The sequence below is a fragment of the Plecotus auritus genome (assembly GCF_963455305.1).
Source record: "Plecotus auritus genome assembly, chromosome: 9".
Lineage (NCBI taxonomy): Eukaryota > Metazoa > Chordata > Mammalia > Chiroptera > Vespertilionidae > Plecotus > Plecotus auritus.
In genome coordinates this window covers 20,875,431-20,900,986 of record NC_137783.1, presented here as the reverse complement: position 1 = coordinate 20,900,986, position 25,556 = coordinate 20,875,431, and the positions used below count along the sequence as shown (strand labels likewise).

General features: G+C 44.7%; 1 protein-coding gene across 2 annotated transcripts in view; it reads left to right on the top strand.

Annotated features, from left to right (window-relative positions):
• Nucleotides 1-25,556, top strand: part of CNNM1 (cyclin and CBS domain divalent metal cation transport mediator 1) — a 49,211-nt gene that overhangs the window by 17,938 nt on the left and 5,717 nt on the right. Inside the window, exons 2-10 of one of the 2 annotated variants that reach the window (XM_080641820.1) lie at nt 2,850-2,993; nt 4,735-4,875; nt 7,284-7,453; nt 9,096-9,195; nt 9,615-9,662; nt 13,624-13,686; nt 21,588-21,748; nt 24,876-25,059; nt 25,209-25,358. In XM_080641820.1, the coding sequence (XP_080497946.1) occupies nt 2,850-2,993; nt 4,735-4,875; nt 7,284-7,453; nt 9,096-9,195; nt 9,615-9,662; nt 13,624-13,686; nt 21,588-21,748; nt 24,876-25,059; nt 25,209-25,358 (1,161 nt within the window). The remainder of the gene's footprint in view (nt 1-2,849; nt 2,994-4,734; nt 4,876-7,283; nt 7,454-9,095; nt 9,196-9,614; nt 9,663-13,623; nt 13,687-21,587; nt 21,749-24,875; nt 25,060-25,208; nt 25,359-25,556) is intronic. The other variant, XM_080641821.1, reaches the window with a different exon arrangement.

The window sequence follows — 25,556 nt, the reverse complement described above, 5'->3', positions numbered from 1 at the left end:
ACGGGTGCCATAAGCGTAACAACACTGTGTTGTGGGGAAAAAACGTTAAATTGAGCACATTCTAATAATCAGTATAATCTAAGTTAAACTACAAAACCCTTCAGTCCAGTTGGATAGGATGGTTGTTTCAAATAAGGATAATTTTAGAACCACTGAGTCAGAGTTTAAATTTTAATTTAAACACATTATATTTTATCCAAAAGTAAAGGTTTTAGTGTCTGTTCTTAACATCATATATTATATCCACTATGGATTTTTATTCCATCTTAGCTCAGATCATCAGAAATGTGTTGGCTGCCTATTATATGGGAGGTAACCTATCTCAGTCTAATGTCCTGAAGGAGCTGATGATCTGAGAGAAAGAAATAGTCCAGTACACATTGCTAGTTATAAGAAGGAGCAACTTGTATGACAAATGCTCTAATGGAGTTATCAGGGGCTTGGAAACACGAGCAAGGAGAGGTTGGTTCAGATTCAGAATGGGGAAGATCCGGGAGAGCGTTCTTGAGGAGCTGGCATGTAGGATGGAACTTGAAGGACCAGTGGAGCTGGAATGGGAGGAGGAAACTGTGAGTGAAGACTTAGAAAGTGGAGATGGAGGAAGTTGAAGTAGAGGTAACCTGGAATATTGAAAGATAGGGAAGAGCCAATTTTACACTCTTGATAATACCAAACTCATGAGTCTAGCTTTGATGCTCTCCACACTAGGGAGCCATGGAAGGTTTTTGAGCAGGGCAGGGGCATGATCAGATCAGTTTGGGAGTAAGTCAACAGATAGGTTAAAGGTGGAGAAGGAATTATAAACCGTTATTGAAAGAAATGCCGTATTTTCCATTAAAAATTCCAATAGGTAGCTTTCTTGTGATTAGAAGTATTTGACAGAGAAGTTCATGTATTTAAATTGTAGTGGTTAATTATACCTCCAGCAACCTGACTACTCCTCTTATCTGATAGCAATGACCAAGCATAAGCTTATAAAAAGTAACACTGATAAAGCATGAACTTCCTTTTTTTTTTTTTTTTTTTTTTTGCAAAAATAACATCCTAGTCAGTACCCTAGATTTTCTCCTGAAATGTCTCTTAGACAAGGAAAAGAACCACCCAGATTTTCATTTTAGAAACAGGACAAGGAAATGTGTTTATCAGCAGATGAAAACAAACAAAGGTGAAGGAATACTGTACGTAAGACTCAGTCCCTAGGTTAGGATTGAACCCAGTTATCTGCCATTTATGAGTGGCTGTGTAACTTTAGGAATCTTACATAACCATTCTGTGCCTCAGTTCTTTCCTCTGTAAAATGGGGATAATAATAGTATTCATCTTGAGGGTTGTTATGAGGATCAAATGAATAAATATATAGGAAGTTCTCTGAACAATGCCTGGTATGTAGTTAGAGCTCAATAAATGTTAACTATTATTATTCAGTTGTTGGACAATAAAAATGAACTGCCTGTGACACATTACAATTTACAAAGTGCTTTCACATATCCACTAGGTCATTTGAGCTCCAAAATGCCTTATGGGTACATTTGACTCTGTGAATCAGGAATTTGGACAAGGTACAGTGGGACTTGCTTACCTCAGCTTTGCAGTGTCTAAGCCAGCAGCTGGAGATGACTTGAAAGCAGAGCTGAATCAACTAAGATTGCAGATCCACTGCCATGATGGCTTCTTTGCTAAAATCTGGCTGGCACTTTGATGGGATGGCTGGAAGGCCGGGCTCAGCTGGAACATGTGGTTTCTCCACCATGGTAGTCATCATACTTCTTAGAGTGTTTCTACAGCAGAAACCGCATGACCTTTATGACTTAGCCTCAGAAGTCTAATAGCAAACACTTCCCTGTTCACTGCTGGTTAAAGCAGTCACAGCCTGCTCAGACTCAAGGGAAGGGCATAGAGACCACACTTCTTGATGGGAAGCCTGTCAAAGAATTTGGAGGCATGTTCTAAAGTCACCATACTGGTATTTTCCCCTGATTATAGATGAGAAGATCTAGACTTACAGAGGTCAAATGATTAGATGAGGATCAGTTGCACAAATAGTAACTGGGATAGTTGAGGGGTAGGGGATGGGGGAAGTTGGAAGAGGAAAAGGCTTCTAACCTAATTCTTTGACTCCAAGTTCTTGGTCTTTCAATAAGACTATTCATCCTCCTTTAGCTTAGCTATACAGTTAACCCCTGAATAACATTGGTTTGAACTTCATGGGTCCACTTACATGCAGATTTTTTTTCAATAATATATTTGGCCCTTTATATCCATGGTTTTTGCATCTGCAGATTCAACCAACTACAGCTCAAAAACACTATTTTCCCATTCCCAATACTGTTTCAATAAGCAGTTGGTTGAATCCACGATGCAAAGGGCTGACTGTAGAGTCAAAAGTTATTTGTAGATTTTCAACCATGCAGGCATCAGTGCCCCTAACCCCCATATTGTCCAAAGGTCAACTGTGCTTGCTGATATGTGAAAGTTAAAAAAAAAAAGAAAAATTTAACTGACTTTGTGTACAGAGTGGACAAAAGTAGGTTTATACTTGTGAGAGTGCAAAACACTGAGTTAATAAAACTATTGTAATCATCATAACCTGCATGTCTTTTTCCATATGAGAAACTGTAAACCTACTTTTGCCAACCCCTTATATTAGGTAACTTTTCTAAAAAGAAACAGAGATATTAAAAGTATAGTTTGCATTTATATAGGCTTGTATACAAACTTCGTATTTTAAGGAGGTCCTGGGGTGGGTCAGTCCTGAGGTTAGTCAGAAAGCAATGTTGTATAATTTTCTCCTAAGGAAGGGTCTCTGAAAACATCCCAGATGCATAACTGTGATTTCATTTGTTCTCTAGGAAAATCTCACCTGGCCATTGTCCAGCGGGTGAATAATGAGGGAGAAGGGGACCCCTTCTATGAGGTGATGGGCATTGTCACGCTGGAGGACATCATAGAGGAGATCATCAAGTCAGAGATACTGGACGAAACTGACCTCTACAGTAAGTGCATGGCATTGGCTGTTGTCCAAGGTCATCTTCTTTTCCTCTGTTACTCTCAGAGCTGGCTTAGTGTGATATACAGTGTGAAAGAGTGTATATCAAGCCCATGCATTCTGTGTGTCAACCCCCTAATGCCAGGTGCAGGCATGGCAAAGTACCCTGGCTTGAATTACCTGAGTCCTTGAGAACATGCTAGCTCAATGATTTTCACCCTTTTTCATCTCGTGGCACATATAAACTAATTATATTTTGGGCCGAGCTGATGAAAAAAATAGGTATAATTTTGATTCATTCACACCAGACAACTATTGTTGTATTGGCTATTGTCATTTTTTAATTTTATAATCTAAGGGAAAAGAGGTCAGTGTCACTGACTAAGTAGTTAGGATTGCATGTTTTAAAAATTCTTGCAGCACACTGGTTGAAAATTGCTGTGCTAGCTAAATGTTTATCAGGACAGAACTTTCAGGAACCAAGACTATGAAAAGGAGACCTCCTGACCTTTGGATGACAAAGGAACTAAAGGAAACGAAGTATACCTGAGGTGGCCACTCTGTCCTTGATTCTGTCCTGTGTTGTTCCTGTTTTGTCTCTTTAACCATCCAGATACAGACCCCAACACACCCTGGGGTTCCACTCAACAATCTACTTAAACCAAAACTTGGTGCGCAGTGGAGATGGTCCTCAGATTTCGTACCGCAACCCAAGCCAAACCTTAAATGTCCCTTCTTACACACTACTCTTCTCCCTTATGCTTTTTCAGCCCTACCAGCTGGTTTCTTCTCCCTTCCCCACCCCTAGCTCCTGTCCTGCTTCTGTCCCTGCTCCCTCCTTTCTGGTCTCCTCACCTTCCTACCCCCTCTCCCACAGGAACAATATGGACTCCTCCATGCAGATAGTGACTGCTTTTGGTTACCCAGTCTATCAAAGCGTTCCCTGCAAATGTTACAAAGGCAGTGCTTTGTCTCTAGAATGGGAGTGTTATCTACATCCATGGGAATCCTTAAACCAGGAAGCGTTTTCTCCGAATTTCAGCTCATGGGACAGCAATCGCTTCTCCTCCCCAAGTCTCTCCCCCTAGAGGGGTCAAGGTTGAAGCAGGAGAATTGTGAGTGGGAAGAGGAGGTGACCCATGCCCCCTTTGGGTGGCATGCCTCCGGTTCTGCTCAGAGCGTGGTTAAAATCATCAGGAAGAGACCAGGTGAGCCCAGCTCTGGGGGCAGAAGAGGGGCAGAGGTACAAACGCTCTGGGACTCCCAAATCCCTAGATGCTGAGAATGCAAGTCCCTGATGTTTGAATGCCTTTTTGTAAGTACTTCACAGATAGTTTCTGGTTCAAGTCTCATAATTACTCTCGAGATGAGTAGGAGAGTTATTCATTATTAACCTCGTTGTATAGATTAAAACAAACAGACATTCTGATGCTTAAAGAGGTTGCACAGCTCATAAATAGGGGGACCAGCTCAAGAACCCTGATCTTGGGAGTCCCAGGCCACCCTTTCCCCTTTCCACCATGCACCACCTAAGTGTAAATAACACTGAGACAATTATAGCATCTCTCACCTTCTGTCCCTGATCACATCCTTTTACTCCCTCGGAGAGGTATAGTAATATCTACAGTTGACACTGCAGAAATTCAGGTGGTCTCAGAGGATCTGTCTGTCCCCCATAACTCTGGGAAAACCTCCAAAAACCAACAGTGATTCTGAGATAGCTGCATTCTGTCCCCTGTGATCCACAGCTGACAATCGGAAAAAACAGAGGGTCCCGCACCCGGAGAGGAAGCGGCATGACTTCTCCTTGTTTAAGCTTTCTGACTCGGAGATGAGAGTGAAGGTCTCCCCACAGCTTCTGCTGGCCACACACCGCTTCATGGCCACAGGTATGACTCTGCCCACCGTGTCCCCACCCCAGGCAGAACCTGGAGGGTGGGACCCATGCACCAATCATTTTTAATACTTTGTGACCTAATTCCAGTGTAAGACTGAGAACCACTGTTCCAGGAGAGGAGATTGCCTCAGGCAAGGGTGACAGGATGCCACATACTGTCAGTGCCAGCCCCGCCTGACCTTCTGGGGAGGGAGTGAATACATCCCAACTCTGCTTGTTGATCTTCTACTCAAGAAAAAAAGCTAAAGAAACCACTGCTACACTTTTCCCTTCCTCCACTCGCTTCCTGTTGGATTTGGGGTACCCCAAACGATCTGTGGGGGAGGGAAAGGCATTGTCTGATCCAGCAACAAGGCCCTGGGGTCCAGTAACCTCCAGAGACCATATAGAGAGAGGAGTTCTTAAAATATGGAAGTGGATTGTGAATCTTGGAATCTTTAGAAAGAAAAGTAAGAGGATCCAAAGATAAACTTGTGAAGAAGGTAAAGTTGGCCTTTGAACCCTCTGACCTTCTCACCCAGGCCTAATTAATGTGCAGACCTCAGATGCACACCCATTACAAAGTTCAATATTTAATTGATCCAGCATATGATTATTGACTATATGATGAATACTAGTACTGTTCCAGGTGTTAAAAAAAAAGTAGAAAAGTTTATCTTGCAATTCTTTAAAGTAGAGTTTTCAACATGTTATCTAGTTCTGAATACAGATTTCTTTTAACTACTGACGGATTTCCTAGAGCAGTGGTCGGCAAACTCATTAGTCAACAGAGCCAAATATCAACAGTACAACGATTGAAATTTCTTTTGAGAGCCAAATTTTTTAAACTTAAACTTCTTCTAACGCCACTTCTTCAAAATAGACTCACCCAGGCCGTGGTATTTTGTGGAAGAGCCACACTTAAGGGGCCAAAGAGCCGCATGTGGCTCACGAGCCGCAGTTTGCCGAACACGGTCCTAGAGCAAAGCAGCTGTATCTTTTAATGTTATAGTATGATATAACATATATCTGTTAACATATAAATTTGATGCAAGGATGCTACACATTATTGAGAACATACCACTTAAATAATTACCATTTCTCTTAACTTGGAATTTCATTTCATTCAACAAATATATGTCCCAAGTCAGATTAAATTCTCTGTATTTCACTTGATCATTGCAGTAAAGGTTTTGCTGTTTACATGCTTACTTAGCCATGCCCAACTCTGTTTTCTTAACCACTTTATTGAGGTATGATTGACATATAAAAAATGGTACATATTTAATGAATACAATTTGATGTGTTTGGAAATAAGTCAAACCATCTATGCCATAACTATGTCTATCCCCTCCAAAAGTCTTCCTCCTGCTGTATTGTTATTTTTCTCTGTTAGTATAAGATCTACCCTCTGAGTAAACTTTTAAGTACACAATACAGTATTGTTCACTGTGGGCACTGTGCTGTGCGGTAGATCTCTAGGATTTATTCATCTGGCATAACTGAAACTCTGTACCCTTTGACTAATCCCTCCCTTCCGCCTCCCTCCCACTACCCCAGGCAACCACCTTTTTGTCCTCTGCTTCTATGACTTTAACTATTTTAAATCCATCATATAAGTGGTATCATGCAATCTTTGTCCTTCTGTGTCTGGCTTATCTCACTTAGCATAGTGTCCTCCAGGTTCATCCATGTTGTCACAAATGGCAAAATTGCCTTTTTTTTTTTTTTTTTTTTTTTTTACTGTATTTGTATTGATTTTTTTAGAGAGAGAGGAAAGGAGAGGGAGAGAGAGACAAAAACATCAATGACAGAAAAACATTGACTGACTGTCCCCTGCACATCCCCCACCAGGGACTGAGCTCACAAACCTGGCATGTGCCCTAACCAGGAATCTAACCAGCAACCTCCTGGTGCATGGGTCAGCACTCAACCACTGAGCCATGCCGGTGGGGCAAAAGGGCCTTCTTTTTTAAGTTCACATGCAGCTTTAAATAAAGTCAAGTAGAAAATTAATAACAAAACTGACGTTTCCAAAATGGTGACCTGTTTCTTCTGAGGTGCCATACAGGGACACACATCCCCAGGAAGCAGGGGAAGGCCTGAGACACACATGGGTTTAAACCCACACACACACACACACACACACACTCACTCACACACAAACATACACACACTCACACACACTCACACACACACACACACACACACACACTCACACACACACTCACTCACACACAAACATACACACACTCACACACACACACATTCACACACACTCACACACCTGAGAGAGTCACAAGAGCCCTTCCAGCCTCGTGCCTGGAGCGCGAATGGAGGTGGCTCTAGACACGTGGCCTGGTTGTGCCCACCCTGACTCCTGCCAGCTGCCGATTCTTCCTGCCTCCCACTCTCCCCTAGAAGTGGAGCCCTTTAAGTCTCTGTACCTTTCGGAGAAGATCCTACTCCGGCTCTTGAAACATCCCCACGTGATCCAGGAGCTGAAGTTTGATGACAAGAACAAGAAAGCCCCGGAACACTACCTCTACCAGCGCAGCCGCCCGGTGGACTACTTTGTGCTGCTGCTCCAGGTGCGTGGGAACATTCGAGTCCCTCTGAGGACACGACAAGGGCCTCGCTAGGCTGCAGAGGAATGGCCATGCCTCCCCACTGCCGGGTTCCACGACTCAGCTGGATGTCCTGGGAGCAAGGCCAGGTGGGGTGGGTGTTTGTCAGTGACCCACAGAAGGGGCCAAGTTTGACTGGTTGGTGTCCTCGGAGTGGGGGGATCGTGATGGCGTTTAGTCTGACCACTCAGGGATGTTTGTGGTGGGGTGCCTCAGGTACCTTTCCAGCAGAGGGGTTCTGTGACTGAACTTTCAAAACTGCTGTCCTGACCCCTGACCCCTTCTTGATTCTGCTTGGACATGCCCAGAAGTGGACCTGTCCTGTGCCGTCTCTCAAACTTCAGACACTTCTTACTTAAAGCTTTTCCCTCTGTCTATCTGAAATCTCATCATCTCTGACTTCCACCTGGAGGTCACAGAACACATCCACTCTCTCGGAAACTTCTCAGTCTCTGCGGTCCCCTGATGTCTCCTCTTTCAGAGGATATGGAAGGAAACCAGTGACTGAGTGAGAGCAGTGCAGCATCTTCCCAGTCCTCACCTCTGCCCTTGTGCCTGGATAGACGTGCCGGGCGTGGTTCCAGCACTGGATCCTGCTGGCGCCCTGGCCTGGCTCCACCATTAGCTCTCACTGTTCCGTCTCTTCCCAACAGTATCTTCTGAACCTTAAATACAGTGATTGGCTTAAAATCTTCATTAAATCTACAGTAACTTACAAGTGGGCTCTATTCTGTCTGTCCACCTGCACTCCGTCTGCTCTGACATGATAGGGTGCCGCATGCCCATTCTTCCAGATAACCTCAATAAAAGGACCTGCTCCAAAAGTGAGGTCACATTCTCCACTGTTGGAAATCAAGAAGGGTTCTGTCACATTTTTTAAATAACGTAATGACCCATACAATTTACTGTTTTATGCTTAATATAAACTTAACTATTTTTAAATCTAAGTTGGAGGAAGTAGAATGTAGTGGCAAGAATGTAAATTCAGATATTGGAAAGATCTGGCTTTAAAATTCCAATATTGCCGCTTCCTAACTCACCTTGACCAAGTGATTTAACCTTTCTGAGCCTCAAAATTGACACATCTATAAACTGGAGGTGAAGGCAGGATGGGCCACATAGGGCTGTGGGACCGACTGAATGAGAAACCATGCCGAGCCCCATAGACACACACTGTATGCTACACGTAAGCTGCCGTCATTAGTGGTGATGGGTTAAACAAGCTTCACACAGAATCAGAATTAGATTTTATTTCAACCAGATTTAGAGATGGTCTTATCTCAGAACAAGCCATTGAGTCCGTTTATAGGGCCCTGGACCAACAGATGCCTGGACCTGCATCATGGAAGAGCCATTGCAGTATGCAAGGAGAGCTCGGGGTTATTCGTGACTGGATGCATCTTTATGATTTAGGCAATTAATTCACTGCAAAGGGCTACTGAAGCTGGCAGTGCTATTTCTGAAACGTAAATCTGGACAGAATTCACATTTCCCTGTGATCAGCTCTTAAGTCCACTTGTTATCCAGACAGAAGCTTAGGGTTGTGGTCAATAATAGAACTGGAAGTGCGTGCACACACCCTTAGCACACTGCCTTCTTTCTCCAGGGGAAAGTGGAGGTGGAGGTTGGTAAGGAAGGCCTTCGCTTCGAGAATGGAGCCTTCACCTACTATGGTGTCCCAGCCATCATGACCACTTCTTGCTCAGGTATTCCAGTTCCCAAGCCATAGCTCATTGGGGAAGCAATGGGATATTGTAGAAAAAAGCAGCTGGGTTCAAGTCTTTGCTCCTATTAGGGACCCTGGGCAAGCCCTGTAACTTCCTGGGCATTAGTGTCCTCCTCCATGAAGTGGGAATAAGACTCATTTTTCATTCAGAGAGTTTGTTTGTGGAAGTACATGGTAGACAGTAATGTTATCAAATGTTAGGGATGGATAGTGGTCTTTTTTAGTGTGAAAAGACAAGTTTGTTTTTCTTTTTACACTTCCGTTTTATTGTCTGGTGCGTTGTGTTGTTGCTTTTCTGAGTCCATTGATGCTGGGGGTGGGGTGGAAGAGGGAGAACCTCCATAAGAAGGTATACTTTCTGAACTGCCTCTGAAACGTGTTGCATCTTTCTGTCCTTAGATAATGATGTGCGGAAGGTGGGAAGTCTGGCTGGATCCTCTGCCTTTCGTATGTATTTCTCAAACCCCTCCCTCATGCTCCCCATCGTAGTCCTGCCTCAGCCCCCTCTGGGGACCCGGACCCAGCACTCTGAGCCTGGGCTGGGGCTAACACAAATGCTGGCAGCCTCTCTGTAATGCTCTGCCAGGAACACTGCTTCTTGCCAGGTACTCACAGACCACAGGGGCTTCGTTTCTGTGTCTGGAATGTTTTCTGCTGCTGCTCTGCTCATGTACAGTGATGAATGGCAGGGAGGGAGGTTGTGAGGGGAGGCGCCATTTATTGTCACACATTGGTGTGTTCTGGTGGAGGTTCGGCCTTTCCTTCTCTGCGGTGGTAACTCACCCACTGGCCTTTACTTGAAAACTTAATATGTGTCTGTGGGGTTAGTAGGAAGTGACTGCAAGATGTTGGGATAGAAATCCCAGGCTGGCGCGATATGTTGCTTATTTGCTTCTCTTTCCTCCTTCACCACATCTCAGCTGGAGGAGAGGTGTCTGCCAGCTGGTCGTGCATGCTGATGGTGCAGGCTGGCACGGGGCTGCTGGCTGGTTTGCTCTGCCCCTTCTATGCTTTACCGACTTGCTGTTTCCTACATAGAATTGATGTGCTTGTGTTTAGGAGGCATGGCATTTATCGTGATGTAAGTGTGATGTTGAAAGAATGATTTTTCTAGAATTTTTTTTTTTACTCACTGGTCTGACTTTTGCATTGCTTTCAGCTGTTATTGTTTAAAGTGGCTATTTTAATGCCAAATGGAGTGTTTTCTCTTATCATAAAAAGCATTTTACGTAGTGTTTTATATTGGATTTCTCAGAGGGTCCCAACGCTGGATATCAATCCCTGGCACATGAAAGATAGATACCGTTTTAACATGGAGAAACTCAAGAAGTGACTTGCTCCAACTCACCCAGCAAGTTGGTGACTTACATAGATGCATTCCGGTGCCCTGACTATTGCACACAGCACAATGAAGTACAGATTTGAGATCCATCACGTTCCAGAATGCAATCTCAATGTGGGAATATTGGAACCATTTATGGTATAATTTCACATCCTAGCCCAGCAGAGGGCTGAAATGAAATTAGAGTAGCTACCCACACCCAAGGGGTGGCCCAACATGAGTTGAAGGAGAGCTGTAAAATAAAAACCCTGGTCCATTAGTATACTTATATAAGCCAATGAATCTCAAGTAAGGTTGATGGAGGAAGCCTCAGTACGCAGAATGAGAACTCTGGGTGGGGGAGGGGTGTGCTCCAGGACCAGACTTGGTTCTCTAAAGGAGATGTCCACCCATCACATTGCTCAATGTAGAGCAACTTCTGGGATTCTAAATCTTACCTAGACTTGTTGGCCCTGTTCTGGCTCTTCCAGAAGACCAAAAGAGGTGGGAACTCTGGGGGAAGAGGATAATTACAACTCCTCAGCCCACCTAATTTAGACGACATTTTAAAAGTATATATTGTTTAAAGTAGTAGGAAGATGTTATCTGGTTTTCTCCTTTCCTTCATTTCTGTCTCTAGTTTTTTGTATCAGAATCCTTCCGTTTTATCAGTGAGACGGGAGTACACTTGCAACACAGGTCTCTCCTTCAGAACTGGTTAACTAAAAGGAAGCATTACACTCTTTCCCTCTCCCCACTTTTGAGCATCTTTAGAAATCTTCAGGAGGAAAAAAATCGAGTTAGTCTGTAAGGGGTATACTAGTAGAGACATTTTCCATCCTCCCCCCAAGCCCTCTCCACTTAGTGGAGTGAAGTGTGAAATAACTCCAAAGACTGGCCACACCACGCATGTCAAACTCAAAGGCTAACATGGGCCAAATAAACAAGGTTTAAATTTATGTGGGCCACAAAAAAACAAAAGCTTCAATTTTCTTAGAAACATAGGTTTATTTCAATAGAGATATGCTGAATACAAAGGGCTGAAATAAATGAGTAATAGTTAACATAAAATAATAGAACCTTTTAATAAAAATTAATATTTTTTCTTGAACATTAACTTACCGGACACTGAATAACTGCACAAATTAATAAGTGTAACACAAATAAACCTATTTTTCTTGTTCTCCGAAAGTGAAATAGTTCCTGTTGCGCACACCAGACAAGTCATTCCAAGACTAATTGGCGTAGCAATCAGCTGCTAAAATATTCGCTGCTAGTATTAGTGGAGAGAAATGGTGTGCCAGTGCGTGAGGCGCGTCAGGGAAATAAATGCAACACGATTATACTAATCAGTCATTAGTGAACATTGTAGTTCATTATTAATAATTACGTATAACAGGGTATTGTAAAAATTAAGTTACAAAACTTGTATTAAAATGTTTCTTACATACCGTTATATTGACTGGGCCGCAAAAATATCCATCGTGGGCCACATGCTGTGAGTTTGACATGCTTGGGCCACACCCTGCAGTTGTCCCTGCTGGACTTTGAGCCCTGGGTCCAGCCACCCAGCATCTTTCACTGGCCAAGAACTTTGGCTTGTAGGTCAAGGAGAGCTTAAGGCTGAGCCACAAGGCAGTAGACTCTTTTAGGATCTCACTTTAGCAAATTGCTCCTGTCCTGGAAGCCAGCCTGTAGTTCTGTCAGCCTTTGAAGGTGATGAATGGGATGATGAGTTTGCCAGAACACTGCCCGTGACCCAGGCCTCAGAGTTGAACTCGAGGGTACAAGTAAGTCACACTGGCTTTCCTGTGCAGAGTAAAGGGAACAGAGCCTGCACTGTCTCCTTTATCTTGGTGCTGATGGCCAGGGAGCCCAGGAGGACCATGTTGAGCCTGGCACTCTGGAGGCGCTGGGCCTGAGCTCAGGGTAGCCAGAGAAGCAGCCCACAGGACTGTGCAGGTGGAAAGAATGAGTCTTTGATGCCTGGCCAGGGTATGCATTTAATTTGCAGCCCAGAAGTGTTAAGATTCTTCTTGAGACTGTGGGTTTCTTATTCCAATGTGTCTCACGACATTAAGGGCCTGTTCAAGTATTCTTTGATATCTCGCATCAGAGTAAATGATTATCAGGTATAGGGCTCCAGACACACACACACACACACACACACACACACACTCTCTCCCCTGCACCTATGGGTCCTTTCAGTAAAATCATCTGATGCTGCAGCAGCTGCCTACTTCCATGTGCCATCACCTGCAGACTGTTCACTTAGCTCCTTGGAAGGGACTCAGAATGACCATATAAGAGAGGTGAAGACAGATTCCCATGCAGAAACACCGCTTGATCAGGGTCAAGAGTGGGGAAGGACTAGATACTGCTCCACACCATACCACACCCAGGCCCCAAATGATGGCCAGCACCATTTCAGACCCTGTGGGGAAAGAGAAAAGGAAAAGGGGACAGTGAGAGAGGTGCTCTGGAGCACTTGTAATTGCTAAGAAGTGACAATGAGTTCATTCGCCAAGTTGATTCACATTTCAGGATTGTTGGAAATGCTGCCTGCCATTCTTGTGTCCCAAGCCTAGCAGCACATAGTTCCTCCACGGAGGGAGCTCCCAGGAGGCCCAGGCAGGATACAGCTTCCTCAAGGATGCCCCTAGCAGGAGCATGCATTTTGCTTTCAGCCCTCTGGTTGGTGAACAGATACATGTGGCAGCTGGGAGAGCCTGGTGGGAATGCAGTGCTGGGCTCCCAGCAGATTTGCTGGCTCAGAGAGAATGCTGCTGTGGATGCACACTCCCCACTGGGGCACTGCTGTCCTTGTCCTTGGCAGGTCTGCTTCCCTCTAAAAGTATTGTACATCTTTCTGGAATACCTTCAGGAAAGTATTTCCTTTCCCTCTTTCTGGAGAGTGACTTTGTAAGAGGGTGCAATCTCCCTCTTTCAGAGGCACGATTTCCTTTTGCAGAGAAATGTGATGCTTTGAAGATCCAGGAACAGACTGTCTCACCACTCTTTGTCTCTCTCCTTTTGTGTTTATCTTCCCCTTCACAACTCACAAACCCTTGGCCCTTGACTCTTTAGTGCCCGTGTCTGTGTCTCGTACCTTCGCCTTCAGCAGAGGGGACTCTCTGGCAGGCTCGCCAGGTAAACATGCATGGGTGTCTTGGGTCCCCATAGATCCAGTGAGGTTTTCAAGAGGCCTTTGGTCTCTGTCACTTCACTGTCCCACGTGAGAACAGTCTCTCCCAGCAGGCATTCTGGTGCCTAAGGCACAGCACAATGAACAGATAACACTCATTTGCACATACAGCCCAGGCATTGCTAGTTCAATGGTGTCACTTGTGAATTTAGCTCTCAGGGTTGTATCTGTGTAGGTAAATAGAGAAATAATGGGATGAGAGATGATGTGAGTTCTTCCTCAACGTTTATCTAACTGTAGAATGGAGAGGTGAAGAGTGCAGCAGGAGAAAAATAGGAAGAAACAATAGAATATTATGCCTTATTCCTATTTTTCCTCCACCTTTCTTTCAGTGTGGTCTCTGCCTCTAGCTAACCACTAACCCATCCTCATTATCTTCCTAGTAATGTTACCATGTGGCGACCATATTCCCTCTGGCTCTGTTCACACAAAGGATGCTCTATGTAAAATTTCAAAACAACTTTTCATTAGATTTAACCTCTCATTAATTAAATACAAGTTACCAGTTTCTTTTTAATTGGGTAAAGCAGCTCCTCATAGAGCTACACAGTAACTCAAAGATTAAGTAGAATGTACTAAATCTGAGCAATCAATTAAGTGTTTGTATTGTTTTCATCTCTAGAGGTTGATCTCTTAGGCTCAGGGAATGAGTAATGACCAAACCAAGAATTTATTTGTTCAATTGCTCTGAAGTTGGAACACAATATCCCACACCCTCTACATCTGTCTCTCTTATCTCAGTGCTACGGTAATGATTCTGAGGCCCCACCATATTCTCAGTCATCAAAAATACAGTTGTGTTTTGCTATCTGCAGAGTAAACCCTCAATATTCAAAAAAGGCTATGTGAGACCTCAAACCCCCAAGTTTGCAACTTCAAAAGTATTTATGTTGACTTCTCCTTTCTCCCAAATCACATTTTCCCATCAAAACCCATCTGGTTCCCATGTTTATCTGTACCAGATACATCAACCACATTCTCAAATTTTCTCTCTCACTTGATGGTGATTTTCCACCAAGAAATAAATTTTTTCTCACTTTCTGAGAGCCCATGCCTTCACGATGACCAAAGGACAGTATGTTCAATATGAGATGCCAAACTGATGCCTCTGCCAGCTAACTGGTCTACTCCCACATGCCAGCAAAATTAGAAATGACCACATCATGGACCTTCACAATCCTTTACACATGGGGAATCTTGGTGAATGAAGAAAGTACTATGAGTTTCAGCAAAAGGGAAGATGCCCATTTTTAAAAGATTTTCAACCAAAAGGATCAAAGCATTAAAAAAAAAGAAAAAAGAAAGAGGAAAGTCGGGGTTATATTTTCCTTTTTAATTAACCCTCAGTTAACCAGACAGTATAGTTAATTGTAACTTCCAGTTAAAGTAAAGGTTAATTCTAGTTCATCAGTGTTTATTATGAAAACTTTCATGGTAACCTAGTGTCAGACAGAGATTTAGGTGTCTCATTTTGTCTGGGCAGATCCCCTAGCAGGTACTGAGACTTCACATCCAATTGGCTGGTGCCATGTGCTCCTGGAAGCTCTTTTAACCACCACCACCCCATTTTCAACCCAATGGAAAACAGGTGAATGACAAGGAGGTGAGAGCAAGGCCAGCTTATTCCAACCCTTGGTTTAACTGCAGAGTGGAGCCCTGACTGGCACAGTCGGAGAGAATGAGAAGTGGGGATGCCTTGCTTCTCCTTTGGCTGGTTCCTCCCTACCTTCTTTTGTTTGGTCTCTATCTATAGCCAACCACCAAGCCTTCCCAGCAATTGGGTGACATCTTCATACCTATATTATGGTATTGCCACTGTCACTCTTGCTTCTGCTCCATATCAGCAGCAGCAGAAGATTCAGTCATAGGAGTATTGTGGAAAGCAGTCCTGGGTACCTTCTGGCCACTATACTTGATTTGTAATCCAGATACATATTATGTATAGTATGTCTTACCCCCATCTTACACAGGCAAGAATATAAATACTGGAAATTAATAGGCCTTTACGTTTAAAAGGAACCATCATTTTATTTGATCCTCACAACCACCTTAGGAGATGGGCAGGAATTATTGTTGGGAGGCCATAGGTCTGAGAAATTAAATCATTGGATCGGTGTCATGGGTATAGTAAGCAGGTAGAGGGATGAGGACTAGAATCCAAGACTCTTAGGTCCTGCTCTCCCATAGCCCAAGACTTCGCTGCCCTCTGAAAGTAGGCATTTTGTGCCCCTCAGAGGGTTGTGATTTGTTTACATTTTGAAAGCAGATGTGCTAATGAATATGGTGCTCACACTGGATTGAGGCCAGTGGTCCCTGCACCAAATATCAACCATTACCCATAATGAGTTTCCTTCTGTTTGAGCCTCAGTTTGAAATGAGGAGAGCAAAGTGTTCTGTGGATTAACTCCAGAGTAGGGTGTAATTAGCCAGCTTTGCAAGTGTCTTCACTTAAACACAAAACTTCTGATCAACCCACTGAAAGTATGAGGCCCACTGCAGTTATCATTCCTTCTCCCCAGATTCATTCCTTCTTTCTTCTCCCAGCAGAGATGATTTCACAATCCTTCCAAACCCACAAAAGCACAGAGGCAGGAGAGAGGTCGGGAGCAAGGGTTCTTTTTCAATGCTTGATTGTCCATCTATAATGTGCTTTGAGATCAATGAGGATAGAGTTTTCTCCCAGAATATATGAGTCCCTAAAAATAATCGTTTTACTTCGTGAAATGTGGTAAGTGGAAATATTCCTTTGGGTTGGCTCTTGCGTCGTAAACATTTGGGAATCATTAAAGCTTCATGTAACGTGAGCGAGTTCATCTGGGCTCCTAACTTGGGCTGATTTACAGAGTTCACATTGTAGCTTTGCCGGAGTGCTTTTGACATTTGGTTGTCTGATGTTGAATATTACCCCAGAATGATGCATTTTTATAACCCTCGTTTGGACTCTTATAAGCCTATGTAATTAAACTCCCCGTGCAGTATGGAGAACACAGATGGCACATGGCACAGTGACCATGACCAATGTGGACTGTTCCCCCTTGTGCCTCGTTGAATGCTCCAAAAGATGTAACCAGGCAGCCACTGAAGCCCACTTTCCCTCAGATCCTCAGACTGAACAGGGAGTGGGGATTCTTCTGTATTGTGGGTCCTTCTCCCGGGATAGAGTTGTGATCACTCTCCTGATACAAGTGTCACAAGTGAAGCAAGAATCCCAGAGCAGTGTATAGGTTTCCCCAGCCCCTGCCTATCAATGAAGAGTGAAAGGATATTCCATCCAGCCCCAACTGCACTGGCAAATCCTCTTCCACCCACCCCCAATTTTACCACAGTGTCTTCTCCACCCAACCTCAGTAACTCCAATGTGCCACCTAGGACAGATCTGTCTTGCAGACTGACTAGGCAAAGACTGCAGAATGAGTTCTGCCACACTTCTCCATGGCACCTGGAGGTCTAGAGTAGAAATCCCTGCCCCCCTACCGCCATATCTTTCCAGGGCCATGATGAGCAAGAGTCAACAAGTGATGCACCGGCTGCTTGGCCTCACCCCTGTTGAGGGGTCCTGTGGTCAGTTTTATGTATGACCGTTTGGTCTGTTCCCCCTTAGGCCTCTTTGCACTACAGTTAGGATTTCCCTCCTCACTTTGCTTCCCCAAGCTGTGCCTCTGTGCTCTTAGGAAATGCCAAGGAGCATTATACAACTTGAACTAGTTTGCCATGCTGCTGGGACACTCGTCTGTTACTGATTTCTTCTTCTTTTTATTAAAAGCATGTCCATGTCCCTTGCTCAGAAACCTCTGCGTGTATGGGCACAATTACCAAAATGCCGAGTCATCGCATCCCACCTATTGAGGAATGTCAGGCTCTGGGACATGAAAACATTGATCTTGCACAACACTCGATGAGCTGAGACATTCTTTGTCATGAAATGAGGGCTTCTTTTCCTTTTAAAAATTACTTTTATAGACCAGAACTCTGTAAGATGGTTGGAACTTTTTGTGTTTGGAATCCTTTAGGGTTTTATGACCAAACCTTCAATAGCATTGTTTTTACTTAAAAAAAAAAAAGTTTCTCATCCCAGCACAACAGTGATGTTGCTTGTGTTTGACATGCAGGTCCTTGTGAGTGACAACATGCAGGTCCTGTGCTGGGTTCAGTGAGGAGAGCTTTGCGGGGAGCCAGGATGTAGTAGCTGTTGCCTCTGTTTCCAACAGGGAGTAGAAGTGATTCAGGCAGAACCTTCTATGGATGGAAGTGGTTTAGTAGATAAGACAGGGCTGTGTTTCCCTATCATCTTCCTTGAATGTACCTTGAGTTGAGACTGAAGGGATGAGAATGTGGAACAGCAGATGTAGGGTATGTGAAGCACATGTCCAACCAGGCAAAGGGAGGTTCTCAAGGAGTGAAACTGACGCCACAGGCCCTGCTCACACTCTCTCCCCTTGTTCTAAACTGAATTGAGGACAAGACCCACCAGGTCACGGTATGGTTTCTGGATTCCACTCACATGCCAAAGAAGCCGCTCTCCTGCAGGACTCCCTACCATTGCCAGAACAATGTGCCCAAGGAAGCACCATCAACTGACTTAGCCAGCCGCCACCTTAGAACATCACAAATGGATCTAGCCAAGCCAGAACTCATCAGTTTGTTTTCAAGGGACCAGGACCAGAAATGAAAAACATACTTTTCTGCCCAATTCTACTGCCCTTTACAATCACCTTGGTGCTTCCCTCAGTTCTCCGTGGCACCATCACTGTCCCTCTCAGTCCTTGGTTACTCTGGAGGAGGCTCTGACTCAAAGGAGCCTGTTTCACAGGCTTATTAGACAGACAAGCAAACAAACAGAAAGTTCTAATGCTTCCTGTTGCCTCTTCCTCAAGATACCAGGCCAGCGCCTGAGGCTTCTTGGTGCCCTTTGATTCTCATTGCACATGATCTCACTCTTCAGCTGCCCACTCCTAGCTTCTTAGAGATATTAGCTTTCTCAGAATGACTTTAAGTTGCAGAGGAAAGGTTTTCTGATTCCAGGATGATTTGAGATCTCTGAAACCTTTTCTAAAATAAAATTTAGATTTTAAATTTTAAAATGTCTTAAGGGACTCATACGTGCTGATTCATTCATTCTGCACATTTTTATTGAGTACCTACTCTAGGCCATGCACTGTGCTAGGTACTGGGTGTACAATGATGACCAGAAAAGACAAGGTCACTGTCCTCATGGAATTTAGTTAAATTGAGTAGGCAATTAAAACTTGTGAAAATGCCTTGAAGGACTGAACAGAGGGCAGTGATAGAGGAAAATAGAGGAATCTTCTTGGGATAGCCAGACCAGGTCTTCAGAGAAGGTGGTGGTGTTTCAACTGAGACCTAATGACAGAGAAGTGAGAGTGGTTAGGGGAAGGGGTGAGTATGGGAATGTGGGGCTGGGGAGCTGAAGGCTGGATGGGTAGGAGGTGGGAGAAGAGGAGAAGGGGGAGCAGAGGAAATAGTATCTACTGAGGTGGGAGATGCTTGCGTGATTGAGGATCCCCAAGGTATCCAGGAGAGCAGAGCAAGCAGGGGAGGGGAAGGGAATCCCAAGATGAGATCCAACAGAAGAGCAGAGGTCAGGTCATGGTTGGGCTTAAGGATCACAGCAAAGAGTGGATTTTATTCAGATTCAATAGGAAACTGATTTGTGTCTCTAAAATGTGCTTCTGGCCGCTGAGGTGAGAACTGATTATAAATAAGATTATAAATGGGAAGACCAGACTGTGGGCCAGATGAGAGTGATGATAACTCCGACTTGAGTAGGGTCAGAGAGTCAGATGGACTTATTATGTTGGAGGTGGAGATAAGAGGACTTGATGTGGGGCTGATGGAGTGGCAAGAGTCAGGTTGACTCCCAGGTTTCTGATTTAAAAATAACAGTATATGTGAATAACATTTACTGAGGTGGGGAAGACAAGTGAAATCCTTAATTCTATAATCCTATCAAGGCAGTGATTATTATGGTTCCAGGGAGAAAATTACTCAACCTGTTGTTGGTTTAATCTTTCTTAAACACAGTTTGCCAGACAACAATAATTGCTTGGCAGCTGACCAGATCATCAGTGCTTTAGGACTCACTCCAAATAGATGCTAATAGGATATTTTGATTGATAGCAACATTATCTCAAGAGACCGAGTTAAATTCCTGAAGTTCTACCCTGAAAGAACAAGGAGAACCTCTGAGTGATTGGACTCTTCATTTGAACCCCTGCACTAAATCTGTGCTATGAGAAGCTGAGAGCTCCTGTTCCTCTTTTTTTTTTAGAAGAAGTGCATTGTAGCATCAGTTGGGAAGCAGAGGGGTGGGAGGGTCTTATGCCCAGGTTAAGATAAAGCTAGCGTCACCTTCAGAACCTCTCTTATATTATATTAATGCTGGGGAGGGTAATTCACATAGTTCATTTTGAAACCAAGTAACAGAGTCTTAATTGAATTTTCCCAAGAAGCAGTTCTTGAAAATAGAAAAGAAAAAAAACTGACTGAACATTCAGGAGGCCTTATTCCTTCCCCACCCCCGTTAGGCCTAGAGGGTGCCCTGACCTAGCCCCACACTAGAGGGCCCCACTTTGGCCCTCCTAAGTCCTGGCCCTCTCTGTGGGGTGAGGAATGTGCAGGACCAAAGAGATGTGCCCACCCAGAATCTGTGTTCTTCCTTCTAGACCACATTTCAGATACCAAAATCCCAGAATTCCCCATTCCAAAAGGGGGCTGGGGATTGGTCCTCCTCATACAACCCTATTTTCTGGCACAAAACTCTAAGGAGTTGGACCTGGCCTTCCAGGTTGTCGAGGACAAAGATAGAACCTATTTTAATAGTTTATTAGTGTGATTTAAACAGATGCCCTATGGTGTGTGGGCCTCCACTTGCCCCGGACCCAGCCATTGTTGGGGCAGACCTGAGTTATCCCCACTGCAGTGCATCAGTGCAGTGAGGATTGGTTATCGGTGCTGTGGCAGATGGTTTTGAGGGCAAATCTTGGCCTTTCTAAAATAAGGTTTGTGAATGGAGTTTATATAAAGTAACTCACTCTAGTAGAAGGTCTCGTGGGCTGGGGTAGCTAACCACGCTCACAATTGGGCCTCATCTGCACTGTCAATGTAAGAACATCCAAACCGGTAGGCATTTTTATGAGAGTTTATTTGAGCCAAACTGACAACATGCCAGGGAGCAGGATCTCAAAGAATGACAGCTTTGCTGTTACTCAGACACCTTTGGAATTAAGGCGGGAATGTAAGGTCAGTTACCTGAAGGGGGAGAAAGCAAGGCACAGAGGATAGTTAACACGAGGATGTGCTCCCTTGAGGGTGGTTACCTCCCAAAAGAGTCTGATAAAGAGGGTTACCCTGGCATTTCAAAGGTGTGTGAACCTCGATGCACAAGAGCAATGGACAGGGCTTGCTTAAACCTTTTTGTAGGCCTGGAGCATGACTGCCCAGTTAGAAATTTATGATCAGGTCAACCCGTGAGGTAACTTTCCATTAGCTTTCTTTCAGAGCCCCTTTTTCCTCCATGGCACTTAACCCTGGCTGAGGTCTTGGGGAGCAGGAGAAGCCTGAGCAGAGTGGAGCCATGAGTTCCTGTCCTAGGTGTTTGCTCCTCGAAGGAATAAACATCAGTGGGACACCTGGGCATTTTTCTGGACTCTGATGGGAGCGGGGAGGGCCTGGTTTCACCACCCAGTGTAACCATTGTCTTAAAGTCCTGCGGGACCTCAATAACAACACCTCTCTCTCTTCTTCTCCCTCTTTCTGGTCCCCTCTCCCTCCTCCATACCCACCCCTCCTTGCCTTTCCTCCTTGCCCTCTCCCTCATCATCTGCAGTAAACCGCTCCCCTTCACGCTGTAGCGGGTTGAACCGCTCCGAGTCTCCCAACCGTGAGCGCAGTGACTTTGGGGGCAGCAACACCCAGCTGTGCAGTAGCAACAACCTCTACACTCCTGACTACTCAGTCCACATCCTCAGCGACGTGCAGTTTGTGAAGGTAACTCCCCCGGGTGGACCGTCCCCTCGATCCTGCCGGCAGAGGTGGCTGGGGAAGCGGGTCAGGATGTGCATCCCATTCCCCTCTGATCCAAGATAATGTGACGATGAGGTTAAACCTCAGAAAGCCAGAGCCCATGACTCTTGTCCCTATTGCTTCCAGCCCTGAAGCCCTCTCATTACAGACCTTCCTCAAAGTGGAGGTAGGAAAAAATGGGAGAAGAGAAATTCTAATATGCTAGCTCTTACGGTTTGTAGTACTGGCCACATGACTTGTGGGAAAAGAAATGGGAAGTCACAATAGAGTAAGTGGTTCAAATATTTACTGAATGCCTGCACTGCGCTTGGCTCTGTCCAGGCATTGGTGAGTTACTGGAGCGAACAAGACAGCAAGCTCCTGCCTTTGTACCTTCCATGCTACTAGGGGAAGAAAGATGATTAACAGGTAACCACATAGATAAAACCTAGGTAATTTCAGGTAGTGATAACGACGATGAAGGAACTTTACAGGGTGGTGGGATAAACGGAGGCTGCTTTAGAAATGGTTGTCAGAGCAGGCCAAGCAAAGGGACATTTTTGCTGAGACCTGAAAGGGAAGGTGGGGAGAATGTTCAAGACAAACAGCAGGCAGGAAAGAGCTGGGGGTTCAAGAGTCTGAGCACAAAGGCAGAGGCTGGTGTGAGATGAGACTGGAGCGTTAGCAGCAATGTCACCTGGCATTTTAGGCCAGAGGAAGGCCTTTGGATTCTCTTTGAACTGGGAATTTTTGTTAGGTTTGTTTCTCAGGTCTTTCCATTTGTCTTAGTTCATTCGGGGTGCTCTAACAAATTGCCATAGACTGGGTGGCTTAAACAACAAACACTTATTTCTCACAGTTCTGGAGGCTAGGCGTCCAAGTTCTGGGTGTGGTCAGATCCGGTGTCTGGTGAGAGCCCCCTTCCTGGTTAGCAGATGAAAACCTCTGATTGGAATGGGTGGTTCTATACAAGGGAATTTGAAAATTCAAACTTAACACAGCTTTTGTTTTATTTTGGTGTTGGTTTCTCTTTAGTTTTGTTTTTTTAATGTAAGTTAAGATGACACTAAAGTTAAAAATTCCCTCCTGATTTAATGGACTAGTTAGGGCCATGATGTAGACTCTCTTTTACTGACCTCTCCCACCCCTACCCCCCTTTTTTTAAATAGAGTTTTTGAGGAACCTAGAGAGAAACTTGTACAAAAGTGGTGTTTTTGTTGGTGGAAGCCTCTGTGACTGGCTGCAGGCAGTTTGTGAGGGCTTTCCATGTCCAGATAGAATGAAGTTCCAGAACTGGTTATACGGTCCAGAAGTAAACTGACTTCACAATATGTTACAAAATTAGATAGAAAAGTATGCCTAGTGATTAAGATATTAAAGCTGTGATTAATAGTGGTTAATAAGCTATGAAGATATCAAAGAATCCTTGTGCTTTTAAAAAAAAATGTGTTTTGTAAATGTCATTATTAAACTAAGGATATTTGGCTAATGACATAATCTGGCTTGTGTGACTGCAACCAAGATGCCTCATCACCATCTGGTGGCAGAATCCCTAAATTGCAGGATCGTGTTTTGAGGGATGAAAGTTATAAAATGACAGGAGACATCACATGGGTTAAAGGTGAACCTCTCAAACCTTAGGCAAGTGCTTAAACCTTCCTAGACCTCACTTCCTTACTCGGAATATAGGCCATAGGAGACCTCTCGCGCCCACCCCATACAGTCATTATGACCAGCAAAGGTGATAGCACATACCTACGTGCTCTGTAAGCCGTTATGCACTATATAGATGGAAGGTTCCGTCCTCATATCCCAACCTCTACCTGCAAAAGCAAGCCCTTCTGGGTAACGCTAGCAACTAGAGCTTTCACCAACGTCTGAAAACATAATCTCTAGTTCCATCTCTTTAGGATACTTATAGGACTTCCAGTAGTATATATATGTATATACTATACGATTTCAATAAATAAATACTTCAATTATGTTTTAAGTTAGAAACTGAAAAGAGATTGTAAACCAATTTGGTTAAAAAAAAAAAAAACCTATCAGGAATGAGTTTGATACTGAAAGTAAATAGTAAATTTATCTGTGAGCTTCCTGGTCATAAAAGCAGAAAGCAGAAACAGTAGATCTTTAAGTTCCCATCCGATATAAGGAAGTATATAATTCACCTAGAGAAAGGAGCTTCTTTCTGGCAATCATTTCTTGAAGGATATCACTATAGAAGGCTTCAAAACACACACACACATATTGGCTTCATCTGCAGTTTTGCCAGAGTTCGTGTTCTTCATATGGAGGTTTCTTATTTCAGCCTTCGACACAAGCTGGGGGTCTCATTCTTGCCAAGCCCCCACTGACCCTTAGGAAGAGGGCTCTTGGCAATAGTATAAGCCTGTGTTTTAAACTTCTCTGTGGGCAACCACCCTGCTAACTGAAGATGCCCTCTGTCCTCTCCAGGGTCTCAGGTAAAGACTTAGCTCCTCCAGGTGCACTTTAAGAGTCCAGAGCCAGTACTCAATTGGTTGGGCATTGTCCCATGCACTGAAAGGTTGCCGATTCAATTCCCAATCAGGGCACATTCCTAGGTTGCTTGGCTTAATCTTGGGGGCATGTAAGGGGAAGCCAATTGAGGTTTCACTCTCACATCAATGTTTCTCTCTCTTTTCTTCTCCCTTCCTCTCTCTCTAAAAAGTCAATTAAAAAAATCTTTTTAGAAAAAAACAAAGATATAAGCATAACCAATGGACACAGACAGTAGGCGGGTGAGGGCATGTGCTGGGGGGTGGGAATGGCTGGGGAGAGCTCAATGGGAGGAAAAGGAGACATATGTAATACTTTAAAGAATTTAAATTTTTAAAAATAAAACAAAGAGTCCAGAGCAAATAAAAATGACAGTGGGAACTCTGGTGGCAAACAAACAAAGGGTCCTCTCATTATCTTCAACCCCTTGCCTGGTACAGCTTGGGTAAGGCCCCTAGTTCATGGATCCCAGGTCATGGAGGCCTGGGTTCCAAAGCACCCAGGTGGGGCTGCTCTGAGCTTGGGCCACATCTAGGGAAGGCTCTGCTCAGCTTCTCCTGAGCTTCTGCCCCTCTCTGCCTCTTCCTTCCAGATCACACGGCAGCAGTACCAGAATGCGCTCACCGCCTGCCACATGGACAATTCACCCCAGTCCCCCGACATGGAGGCCTTCACTGACGGAGACTCCACCAAGGCCCCCATGACCCGGGGCACACCCCAGACCCCCAAGGATGACCCTGCTGTCATCCTCCTAAACAACAGGAACAGCCTGCCATGTAAGTCAGTCAGGCAGATGGGCCGGGCTGCCTTGAGGTGAGATCAGCCCGGCCTTCCTCCTCATGGCTGTCCCGAGCTGCCATCTTGTCCTCATGGAGCCCGGGTCTTCTCCAAAGCAGAGAGGTGACACACGTGCTGTTCTCCCCAGGCAGCTGCTCCGATGGGCTGAGAAGCCCTGGCGAGGTCGTGTACCTGAGGATGGAGGAGATGGCCTTCGCCCAGGAAGATATGACAGACTCCCAGGAGCACAGCACACAGCAGCTCTCGGTGTCTCCTGCAGCCATTCCCGCAAGAGCAGGTCCGGGAGGGAAACTGGGCCCCAGGAGCCAGGGGGGGTCACCACCATAAGGCGTTGGGTAAGGGGAGCCTGGGATCGCAGCCCCCACGTAAAATGTCCCACCTCCTTACGCCTCCTAACATCTACTGAGCAGCTACGGTGCATCAGACCCTGGAAGACAGTGTGTTAGGAACTAGGCTTCCACCTGGGTTCAGAGCC